The following is a 12,501-nucleotide window of genomic DNA, read 5'->3' on the forward strand; positions in this document are numbered from 1 at the left end:
AGAATCTTAAAGATCAGAAAATGTTACATAAGATTTCAGGTTGCACCGGGTCCGGTGGCACCTGCCTTTAATGCCAGCACTCAGGAAGCAGAGCTAGGCAGATCTCTGTGAGTTCAAGGCCAGCCTGGTCTACAAAGCGAGATCTAGGACAGGCACCAAAACAACACAGAGAAACCCTGTCTCCAAAAACAAAAAACAAACAAACAAACAAACAAAATGAACATTCTGAAAGATTTCAGGTTGCTTTTAAAATGTTTGGACCTGAGCATACTGGGTTCTTATTCCTTGAAGAGAACCATGGGTTGGAGGTCATTGAAGGGAAGGAAGCCCTGCCACAGGACAGGACACCTGTAACCAGGATACCTTCCATGGTGCTCTCTTGTTACCTCTTCTAGACCTGCTACACCATGGAACCAAATCCCTTTAGCCAGTCTCTAGAAGCACTGATTTGGTGACTGTCAGCTTTGCCTCCAAACCATCCACACTAAAACTGCCCCAGAGCTCTATCACCTGACCCTTCATGGTTTAATGTCCTGTTGCCAGTTGCTAGCTTTCATTCTTATCCTGCTTTGTGGATTCATTTGGCTCTCAATGTGTGTTCCTCAATTCTGTCTCTGGCCCAGCCTCAGCTCAGCCTGTGACATGGGCACCATATTTGGTGTTTTGCTTGTACTATCCTGGGGCGTTCCCATCCATCCAGAGATTTGGCTTTGCTCTGTGTGGGGACTGAAAGCTAATTGTTCTCTCATTGATGTTATATTGTGTGAGACCCTGTCCAAGGAATTTGAATGTGACAGACTTTACTGTATGTTACGGGAGGGTATGTGTGCATGTGTACATGTGTGTTCAGACGTGGAGGCCAGAGGATGATTTCATGTTCTATTGTGTTCTGCTCTATTGCTGTCTGCCTTATCCTCTTTGGTCAGGGTCTCTCACTAACTGAACCTGACTAAACTTGGAGGATGCCAGTTTGAGGCTAGGCTGGGTGGCCGGCATGCCTAAGTAATTCTTTTGTCTTGGCCCACTACAGTGCTGGGAACATGCCCGGACTTGCCTGTGTGAAAGACATGCACATGTAAGAGATGCAAGGGGAAGGCCTTAATTGTCCCAGCTGAGCCTATCTTGGACGAGCATGTAGTTAACCAAGGCCATATTAAAGAGTCCAGCTCAGGTTATCAGTGCCCTACCCAACATGATACCACATCTGTTGTGCTGACACATAGAGTAGTGAACAACAAGAAATGCCCTGCTCCTACAACACAGGAAAAGTGAAGGAAAAGAGGGCAGAAAGATCATCAGAGTCAAAAGATCAGGATGCCTGCTGCTATCTAGTGTCTTTTAGACTTGACAGGGAAGTTGCAAACCTCAACAGTATGGTTACCTAAACTAGACTTACATAATGACCACACAAGTTGACATGGCAGTGTGGGATGTGTGAAATTTCATGGGCCTCATACCTAGGTAAAGAACTATAGGCAGCCAATGGTTGCCAAGACAGGAAGACTCTGTTTCTCAGAAACCAACTCCCGGACAGATTATTCCCTACCAAGCAGTCATCCCTAAGCATTTGTACACATGAGTGACACAAAATGGACTCAATAAATTGTGTGTGTTTGTGTGTGTAAAACAATAACATTTAGAGAAGAGATCATGGATTTGAGAGGGAGGTAGGCAGAATGGGAGGAGTTAGACGGGAAGAGGGAGGAGTGGAAATGGTGTAAATACAATACACATATATGAAATTCTCAAAGAATTAAATAAAAATATTCTCAGGGGGGAAAAGTGCCCATTGTCCAGGCCACTGAGGTGGCAAGCAGGCATAGTCCTCAATAATGGTTAACAGATTTAACCACCCCTCTAGTAGAGTTGTAGTTGTGTTTAAGATACACATTTCAGGATTGGAGAGATGGCTCAGCAGTTAAGAGCACTTACTGCTCTTGCAGAGGACCCATGTTTGGTTCCCAGCACCAATATGGTAGCTCACAACTGTCTGTAATTCCAGTTCCAGGGGATTGCACATGGTGCACATACAGGCAATCATCCACATACATAAAAAATATATAAAAAAATTAAAAAATGTTTTTCTTGTGAAAGATCGGCAAATAGAAGGAGCTTGATTTGGTACACACTTAATATGCCTTGAGATATATTTGTACATGTGGTACATCTGTGTATGTGTGTGGTATATGCCTGTATGTATTCATATATGTGTAGGTGTGCTCACCCATCTGTGTGCATGTGGAGGCCGGGGAGGATTTCGGGAGTCTTGCTTTACCACTCTGTTTCATTCCTTTGAGGCAAGGTCTCTCACTGACTCTTTAGCCCTCCAGGTTTAGGCTAGAGTAGCTGGCCAGTGAGTCTCAGTACTCCTTCCTCCATCCTCCCCACCACCCACCAGCACTGGACTTTCAGATATAGGTGGCCATGTCTGGCCTTTTCACATGGGTACTGGGGATCTGAACTCAGGTCCTCCTGCTTGCACACTGATCCCCTGCACCATATCCCCTGACCCTTCCCCATTTTTTTTATTTAAATATTTTGAGTTGCCCAGGAGAAAAAGAGAAACAGAAGGAAACAAAAATAAAGGAAATAATTGAAGGGTTGTTTTAGGATAGGTTGATATGATTTTAGAGAAAAATAAATGTCTCATCTAAAAATTGAATGTGTTCTGAGGACATCCAAACCCAATGTTTGTGTTACAAATGACATTCTAAGCCTATTTCCACAAAGGCAAGGGGATCGAGGACTGGCATGCAGCAAATATTTCCGACAACTCTTGCATTTACTGTTGCTTTGAGGTCTCAGTGCCGAGCTGTGAGTGGAAAGAAGGCACAGCCGTGGACCTCAGAATGTTGGCAATGCCTGGCAGATACTTATCTGAGCCACACGCATTAGGAATCTGGGGTGGAACCGCCTAAGAATAGCCAGTCTCACGAAATTTCCAATCTCTCTTGTTTTTGGCAGAACTTAAAATTCCTTGGAGATGGCTCATGTCGAAAGACTTCTGTGTGGTGCTGGCCAGCACCAGCGGGGAAAGCGGCTTGGGGAAGGAACACAAACCAACGTGGCTGTGTGTTTTCACGCCTCTGAAAAGGTCTGGGTTTGGCTCCAACCAGGAAAGAGCGCTTGAGGTTTGTATTCCGTGTGCCAGCTTTTTCAAATGCCTTTCACCTGACTCAGGAGGCTTTGAACATCAGCAGAAAGCAAGGGAGTGAATAAACTTTGAATATTCTTGATGTTCAGACATACTTTGGACAAGACTTCTTGCTGGGAGGAAGAACAGGATACTGCTGGAGCAGGATGTTCTCACACACCCCTTGCTGGGGAGCAGAGGGGCAATGTCATCTGTTGGTCAGAAATCCATGATGCTGGCGTAGACTGAACTTGCTTTGTCTGTTTAGATGATTGAAGACGTGAAATGAATGGGGGCCAAATTACCTACTGCGGTCAGCATACTTTCTTCTCTAGAATAACCTGCCATTTGATCCTTCTCATGGCTGGGTATGCTAGGCCCACCCCATGGTCCTTGAAGTACTTCCACCTCTTGTATGACAAATTCCACTTCTCACCCAAGCCCCGTTCAGATACCAGCCTTAAGTTTGCCAACCATTGCAAACTGCTTTTAGCTTTTGTGCCTAATTAAATGATTGTATTTTAAATGCAAAATTGTGTTCTCAGCGCATCACCTAGGGCACTGTAGAAGCTTGATGAGTGGGATGGCCTCACAATACCCCACTGTAACTATATTTCCCTTTCTGTACCACAAGAACTTCCCACCAACATTAGATCTAGGCCACACCTTCTGCTGGCAGCCTATATAAAAGACGTGGAAGAAGGACACTCTTGCTCCTTGCCTGCTTGCCTTGACTTTCACTGGCAAGTCCATGCCTTCCCTGACATTAGAGCCTACTTCTCTGGGACTCCAATGTATACTGGACACGAGCTAATACATCCAGGCTCATGGACCAAAGAACTAATGGATTCTTGAACTTCCCATTGGTAGACAGCTATTGCTGGACTAGCTGAACCAAGCCTATAAGCCATTCTAATAAAATCCCTTTATCTGTCTGTCTGTCTGTTTATCTATCATCTATCTGTCTATCTATCTATCTATCTATCTATCTATCTATCTATCTATCTATCTATCTGTCATTTTTATCCCATCATTCTGTTCCTCTAGAGAACCCTGACTAATACAGTCCTTATCTCTCAGTCCCATATTTTACAAACCACTTGTTATTTCCAGAGTGACCTTTGTTCCAGAAGCTTCTGCCCATCCTCACTAAGATCCTTAGCACTCTGCCAACCTGCCCTTGTACTAATATAGAAAGTGAGCACATGTCCATCAGGGCACTGCTTTCTCACCCATTGGCCCATGCTTTGGTGCTAATTTAAAACAACCTCACTTTTGCACTTCGGTACCAAGTGACTCCTCTGATGTTTAACTGAGGTGTTACTTGACATGGAGATGCAGAAGCCTTTCCCCATGAAGCTCATAAGGCAGCCACTACCTGATTCTGTTTGTTCTGCAGGGTGCCATTGGCTGGCAACTTCATCAGATTATAGCCTAAGAGCACCCTAATGAAACAAAGGTAAGGGGTCACACTCTGGTCCAGTTAGCATGACTGTTTCTTATATTTCTTTCCCAGTCCCTTCCACACAGGCAAGTCTCGCAAGAATCAGTGTCAGCTAGCAAACAGTGTCCTGAGAGCAGAGTTCAGGCAAGTCTTGCTGAAAACCCGCTCTTGGCTCTGAAGAACCCAGCAGAAATGAGTATGATCTGGTGTGCGCACACATACATGCATAGGAGGGACTTTTTAAAATATGTGAACAAAAGTGAGTATATGTCTCTTGCATGATTTCAATAGCATGGATTGTCCCTGTGTGGTGAAAAGATCAGGTCCCTTCCTGCCAGCATGTAATGCACAGGGCCACATAGTACTGTTTGAGCCCAGATGTTTAAGACCTGGGCTGGGAGCTCCACAACACGGATCGCGTTACCTAGGGGTCACCCCACACCTCACACTCCCTGCTCAGCTGTGTTTTGTTACAGCTTTAACAGAGCAACGATGTGTTTCCACAGTCCAGTCCGGTGTTGGATGACACGCTGGCTGATTTTGGTGGTTTGAGCAGATCGGTAGGGGGTTATACAAACCAAAGCAGTTTGCCTTCCCCATAGTAAGAAAATATGTTAAGAATTACTGCCGATGACCAAGGCGTCACTCTTCCTTCTTCACTGTCTCCTTTGCGCCTCTCTCTCGTTTTAGCCTCCAATATTTAAAAATGTTTTTTTTGTCACTTTTATGGTCTCTGAATGTCCCTCTGATCTAGTCTAGAAGGAGACTCTAACTTTAATTGCTTTCTTATCTCAGCAAATGCCCCTTGAAACTCTGTTCTTATTCCCCCTCTTTCCTTTTTTCTCTATCCCAACCCACTGAAAACAAACCAGGTCATAAAACTGCTAACATTCCTAATGTAAAAGAAAAAAAGAAAGGTAATCGATGCAATTTAGATAAGGGGAAAGAAATAAAGAAGTCAGAGCCTGTGTGGAGCATGGCCAGTGGTTCATCTGTTTGTATTAATAGGTTCCAGTCACAGCACGACAGGCACAGGACGTCTGTTTGCCACTGCACTGAGCAAGCACATGAGCTTAAAATAAACTTTGACAATGTAGATCTCTTTGTCCGTTCAGGAATGGAAAGCATTATGTACTTCAAAGCACAGAAAGCCTGATTTGAAATATAGTTTGTGCTTGTGTTACTGTGGCTATTGGGTGGGACTTTAAGCCGCACAAGGCACATGGATGCTTTGTGTGTAAATAGTACAGCAGACCCAAGCTAGCAAGAACAAACGAGACTAGCAACTTTGATAAGCCCATTCATAAGGAAGGAGCGTCTGTCTTTTAAGTTCTCGGGAACAACTGGGATATGATTCCTCATTTTAATCAGGGTTTTCTTCCTGAACTAAACTGCAAAAACAGAGGACTTGAGCAGCACATTTCATTCGCACAGAGCAGCGTTTGTTCATTTTGAGTGTTTTGGGACAGGAAATCGATCTACAGGGTAACATTCACACACACAAAAGAAACAGTATGGGACGATGGCTTGTTACCTCAAGTGACTCTGTTTTGGACATTACGGACAAGAAACCTAGGAGGAAGAACAGTGTTAAAGATCAAAAGCATGACAACTCCTGATGAAAACATCTCCAAATGATGAACCCACGAGTGAAGAGGAACTTCTATCGTAAGTATCTTTGCTGTAATCAAGAGTCTTGTTTGTTTAAAAAAAAAAAAGTAGGGCATGCTGTTGAGTAGAACTCTGAGCAAGTGTTTGATATAGGTCTTCCTTTGTAGACTAGTCTATAATTAAACTCCAGCAGAAGGGTCGTGGATGAAATGCCTTCCATGATTCTGCAATGCTGGAAGAAACTGAAGGTTGATTTAGAGCGCCTTGTATGGCAGGCACATCGCTCCAGGCTTTATTGTGTGATGTGTTATTCTGGCAATACATGACCTGTCAATGTATATCTGTAAATTACACTGAATCTGCATACTGATGGTTTAAACCCTATGACTTTGATTTCATGTGGCTCATCCTGTAATCAAAACATGCATGTATAGAGATTCATGCAATACTATCAGGATTTAGAGAGAATCTGAACTATTTCCTGGGTGAATCTTATTTATCTATCTTATCTTCCTGCTGGGAAGACACATTTAGAATCTGTGAATGGGCAAGGAGAAGGTGTCGCCACACAGAATAGACTTCTTTGGAACTGACACCTGGATTCCTTTTGTATTTCCAAAGTTTACGTCCAGAGTATTCAACAAGTCACCTGAGACTAAGACTTCTCATGTCTAAGTGTGCTGACATGCTCTTACAAGTGTGAACCAAGTCTGTGAAAACCTTAGCTCTGTGCAGACACTAACTCTGGCAAGTTCTACTCTTAGTGTCGACTACAGAACAGATTTAGATGTAGTAGTCAGGTTTGAGTGTTGAACAAAGTCTGCTGCCAAGTTAATCGGAAGATAAATCTCGACTCACTCTGTAAATTTATTCATGAGTATGATTGAGCTGCATGTATCAAAGGACTTTATAATAAGGGAATTATATTGCCTTTTCCAGCAAGGGGTTTCTTTAAAAGTCAAATTTTTAATTCACTGCCACTTTGGTTACTCTTCTTTTGATTCATTGTTTCTTTGGAAGAGTGTCACCTGGGAACAGCTCAGTCTGTAGCATAGCTAAGCATAACTTGTTTCCAGTCTGTATGTAAGGCCCTGGTGCTAGCCTGTGTGCTGGAACATTGGGTAAGTTAGCGTGTAGGACCTCTCTCTGTTGAGGGTGAACAGACAGGCTGAGATGCTGACCGTGCCCTCCGTTGGATTGATCATTTTTTAGGTGTAAGGGGTGTGAAAATAAACTGAGATATGAATGGATAAAAGGGTCCTTGGAGTCCAGAGGGACAAGAGGAAGTCATCTAGTAGAAGAGAGATGCAAACTCATTCACGACGCTGTCACCATCTTCACAATGCCAGACAGCAACGTTCTGGTGCTCTGGGTTTCCCCTGTGGCGTACTTGGCACAGGTGTTTGTTAATTGAACCTGCCCCTCTCTACTTTAAGTAGAGAAGAAGAATGCTGCTGTACATGTGTTAGAAGTGGTGGTAAGTCCCTGGGGTAGGAACTGGGAAAAGCTGTAACTGAGCAACAGTCTTCAGAAAGTAAAATACTTTGGGATAATTACATGTAGCTTTGGGGTGAGCTTAAATTATAGCATGTATAATATCATATATAAAAATGGCTAAGCTTAAATTATCCCTTTAGTCATTCAGTCAACTTAGACATGACTTTCACAGGTACGATTACCAGGTAGAAATTCTAACTAGAGTAAGACAGTCCCTAGCAATAGCCCTGCAGCTCTTTTAGGGGTTCATACTTTGTCAGGCTAGAGTCATCTGGAATTGTTATACACACCTCTGGAATCCCAATCAAGAAATGATGCAACATTCGGGGAGTTCTCACACTGGTCCCCGCCTGTGAGGAGAAGGAGAGGGTGATGTGTCTCTGTGGTTCTGGAGCTTCCCATCTAGGAGTTGGGGACACGAGTTCAAAGCCAGTGTCAGCTGTTCAGTGAGAACTGATCTCATCCATGCTAAACAAAACAGCGACAGAATTGGGGAACATCTTCAGCTGGAGGAAGTAGGTGTAACCATGCACAGTTCAGCGGCAAGAGAGGCTATGGGTAGCCGATGATTACTTTAGATTTCTCCAATCAGCAATAGGCCACCAGAAGATCCATAGGCAGAGTTACACAATGTCTGTTGTAGTGAGAAGTGTGAGTGTTGACCACTGTGGGCGGTGGGTGTAAAAGAAGGAGGGTCAGGTATTCTGAGTCAGACAACTATGTGTTAGAATTCCAGACCCACCATTTATAAATGGTAAGGTTTTGGAAAAACTCTCTAAGTCCTCTTTCTAGCTTCTTATATGTAAAACAAGATGATATTACTTCTCATACTTGTAAAGGTTGAATTAGATCACTATGTTGTTTGTCTGACACATAGTAAGTGTGTGTTAGGATGTTTAAATTATACAAGCTTCAGGGACCTTTAACTTTTGTGTTCTGATAATCTGATAATTGGGGCTATTTAGCCCCAATTCTTTCATTGAACTAAATACCAGTCAATGGCACAAGCTGATAAAATATCTGTTCTCTGAGTACCGGTCAGCTAAGATACAAAAAATATCAAGCAAAGCTTACAGTACAATAAGAGAAGGAGCACCAGGCAGGTGTAGTGGTTCAAGCCTGTCATTCCAGCTCTTGGGAAACTGAGGTAGGAGGCTCATCTTTAGTTCCAAAACATCTCAGACCACAGGGTGAGACCTTGCCTCAAAAACCAATCACAGCAAAACAGAATAAATAAGGCAATCAGGTTGCATGAATTAAAAACAATGAAGGCTTTTCCTGTTGTTTTCCAGGCAAAGGGCAAAATCCATTTGCTTATGGCCTTGATGCTTGTAAGACCATGCACTCAGTTGACTGCTGTTACTTAATTTCCCCTTTCAGCATTTACATATAGCCTGTGTACTCACCTTAGGAACTTTGCTGTAGCTAGTGGTGCAGATATGCAGCAGAAGTAACCTTCTGCAAACTCAAGGGCTAAAAATGTCTCCTATGGCATCTTTCCACAGTGTCTGCAAAAAAGCAGAGATTTCTGTGGGTAACGTATTTTGATGATTTAATTTATCGTGTCTACTTGTTTCAAGCACACGTGCAAAGCACTTGGGTAGGACCACAATCCTCGCACTGCTGCTTAGGCTCCCACATCCCAGCTAGGAAATAACCCAGTGGTTAGAATTTTCAATTGGGAAAAAAATCACTGGCATGTGGGCATGGCCATTAAAAGTATGATCTTGCATCTGTGTAGTATCATTTTCTTTCCCACAAACCTCCACATTTATGAGCTTGTTTTTTGTTATTCCCATTGTGGAAATGGAGGCTATACTTCATCCTCTGCATGGGGTAAATAAATGCAGAAATGTAGCATAATTGTTGAAGCAGACGGTTGGGTGGGAAACAGTGAAACTTAGCACATTGGGGAATTTGTTTAATGGCTTCATGATCCTCTCTGATTTTTACCCAGAAGTATTTGATTCACCTCCTGCTCTCACATGTTAACAGGAATCTTAAACTTGATCACTAATTAACACTAACTTTGTGTTACACCATTCACAGAAGCCCACCCATCACACATGAAGACAGTACAGTGTAACTGGGTTCAGCCCAAGTCAAGGATTCAGAAATTGCTGAGTGTCTGAAGTCATGGTTCTCTTCACATGAGGAGGGTGCGAGTGTCCATGTCCATTCATTTGTTTCTTATTTTACAATTCCTGTTGTGATCACTATCCTCCAATCAAAAGAGCAGCCATTTTCATTAGTGTCTGCTCACAAGCGATCGTCCCTTCTCAGGCTTGTGGACTGTTGACACCGCTTCATATGATGGAGTAAGGAGTGTCCCCAGTCCCTCATTTGAGATTCCAGTGCTCTTTACAGCCATTTGTATGTAATTGTGCCCATTACATATGAGTTCACAGAAAGTGCTAGAGTATGTATATAGGGTGGGGAGGTAGAGCCTCCATCTGTGTGGCTAAGGGCAAGCCATCAGCCATGCTAGGTGAAGACTTTCCAGTATAGCAGCTTTGGGGTCATCTGTGCTCTTTTAGGCAACCCCTCTTCTGTGATCTATAAATAAGCCAATGAGCTCATTGTTTCCTGAGGTCTAACTTGGGCAGTATTGTATTTTAATTTGTTGTTGGTACAGAGGAGAGGGTAGACATTCCATACTACTCATCAGGGAAGGAACTCTTGCAATGAGGCCCTGGCTGTGTTCCGGGCTCTTTTCTTGGGGTGATATGACACAGAGTCAGACAACTGCAGAGAAAGCACACTTCTGGGGTTGTATCTTAAGTGGGCAGTGACAACAGCTGGGACTCTGCCCCACTGCTCCTCAGAGGCCATCAACTGCCTCTGACAGGTATAGAGTTTGAGGCTCGTGTCATGGACTTTCTGATCATCTCAGTCTAGCAGCTGGACGTTTTCCTTGCGTAGGCTGAGGGAACTGCAGTTTATAGGTGCAAGAGAAAAATAGGGAACAGTAAGAGCAGGGCTGAATATCTCAGACAGATTAACAACTGGAGATTGTGAAAAGTAGTGCGTTGATTTTGTATCAGTCACATTGTCTATCACAAGGTCTTTGTGTGCACGTGTTTGAGAGAGATGTGTGTTTGCGAAGGCCAGATGATAGTCTCAGGTGTCTTTCCTTCGGGTGCCATCCATCCTGACCCTTTTTTAGACACTGGCCTTAAACTCACCAAGTAGGTGAGGCTGGCTAGTCAGCAAGCTCCAGCGATCTACCTGTCTCTATCTGTCTCGCTCTTGGATTACAAATACACGCAACCATCTCTGGAAATTTCAAAAACTATATTATTTTTAACTGTGTGTGTGTGTGTGTGTGTGTGTGTGTGTGTGTGTGTGTGTGTGTATGTATTACTCAGCTGTTTACAAGTGCCACTCATATCAGAATAGCCAAGGGATAAATACCCCTACCCCCAGAAACAAACATTGACAAGGGTGTGACTTTCTCATCAACTTGTATGCTCATTTTCCTGAATATCTTTTTTTCTGGAAATGCCTATTCATGAACTACTTTGAGTTAATTTTTGTAGTAGAGATGAACTATAGATATAAACTTGTGTACACACACACACACACACACACACACACACACACACACACACACGCATCTACAGAATTTCTCTTGCACTACAAATCTATTTGCCATTCTTCTGAGAGATATTTTTAGGCTACTGTGTGCCCTGTTCACTCTGTACATAATTTCTATGATACCATATTCTCTTGCTTAATTTACCTTTAGAATTAGTTATAGGATCATGCAATGCGAGTCCTTTAAATTATTTTTCTTTTCAGAATTAGTTTTCAAGTTATTTGCCATTGCATAGAAGTTTTACTTCTACCTTTCCTCTTTGTGTATGTGTATGTGTGGTGCATGTGTTTATGTGTGTGTAGTGTATGTGTGTACATGCATGCTTTGCATACCTATGATTGTGCATGGGCAACACCATGGGTGATGTTGGGAATCATCCTTTATTGCCCTTCTACCTTGTGCACTGAGGCAGGGTCTCTCAATCAAACCCAGAGCTTGCTGATAGACCTAGTCTTGCTAGCCAACTTGCTCTGGGGATTCCAACTTCATAAGAGGCTGGGGTTACAGTCTGCTAGGCCCAACAGGCATTGCATGGCTTCTGGGATCTGAGCTCTCCTTCTCCCTCATGCTTGTGCTTTACATGCTCTGACCACTGAGCCATCCCCACAGCCATTCCTCATGTAAGTTTTCAAATCAACTTGTGTTATTTACACATGCCCTGTGGGCTGGGGGAGTTAGTTGACTCACATCAATCCGTGGAGAAATGACATCTTAGCAATGTCAAGCCTTCCCTTTCACACAGTTAGCTCTTCTGTCATCGGCATTTTCTGGGTCCCTCCTACAAATTCTGCACATTTCACTTGTTAGAGTCACACCCGAACATGCCACCTTTCAGAGCTATTGTAGATCGTGTCCTGAAGCTTCCACCTCCACGTTCATTGCTAACACTGGAATGTGTTGGGTTGATCTTTATATACCGGCTGACATGGCCCAATGACCTTCTCTACTTCTCAACTCCTAGGAGCTTCTTTTGAGAAGTGATTTAGGTTATTTTTAGTATAGAACATGTCACTTCACAGTGACATTTCTGTCTCTTCTTTCCCGGGGTGCAGCTGTCATGTTTTTGATTACCCTATTGCACTGGTGAGGGGTTTCAGTGCCGTGTGGAACAGGAGTATGGTGAATAAACATCCTTGCCTTGTTCTGTTCTTAGCAGGAATGGATCTCTAGCCTTTATTATTAAACATGATGTTAGTTAGAGGTTTATGAAGACATCCT

The 12,501-nt window shown here is 43.3% G+C and overlaps 1 protein-coding gene across 2 annotated transcripts in view; it reads left to right on the forward strand.

The window, feature by feature from the left end:
- The first annotated feature begins 5,695 nt into the window (after positions 1 to 5,695).
- Positions 5,696 to 12,501, forward strand: part of Kcnk2 (potassium two pore domain channel subfamily K member 2) — a 197,104-nt gene continuing 190,298 nt past the window's right edge. The window contains exon 1 of one of the 2 annotated variants that reach the window (XM_036202516.1): positions 5,696 to 6,245. In XM_036202516.1, the coding sequence (XP_036058409.1) occupies positions 6,212 to 6,245 (34 nt within the window). In that variant the 5' untranslated portion in view covers positions 5,696 to 6,211. The remainder of the gene's footprint in view (positions 6,246 to 12,501) is intronic. The other variant, XM_036202520.1, reaches the window with a different exon arrangement.

This window comes from Onychomys torridus, chromosome 11 (genome assembly GCF_903995425.1).
Source record: "Onychomys torridus chromosome 11, mOncTor1.1, whole genome shotgun sequence".
NCBI lineage: Eukaryota > Metazoa > Chordata > Mammalia > Rodentia > Cricetidae > Onychomys > Onychomys torridus.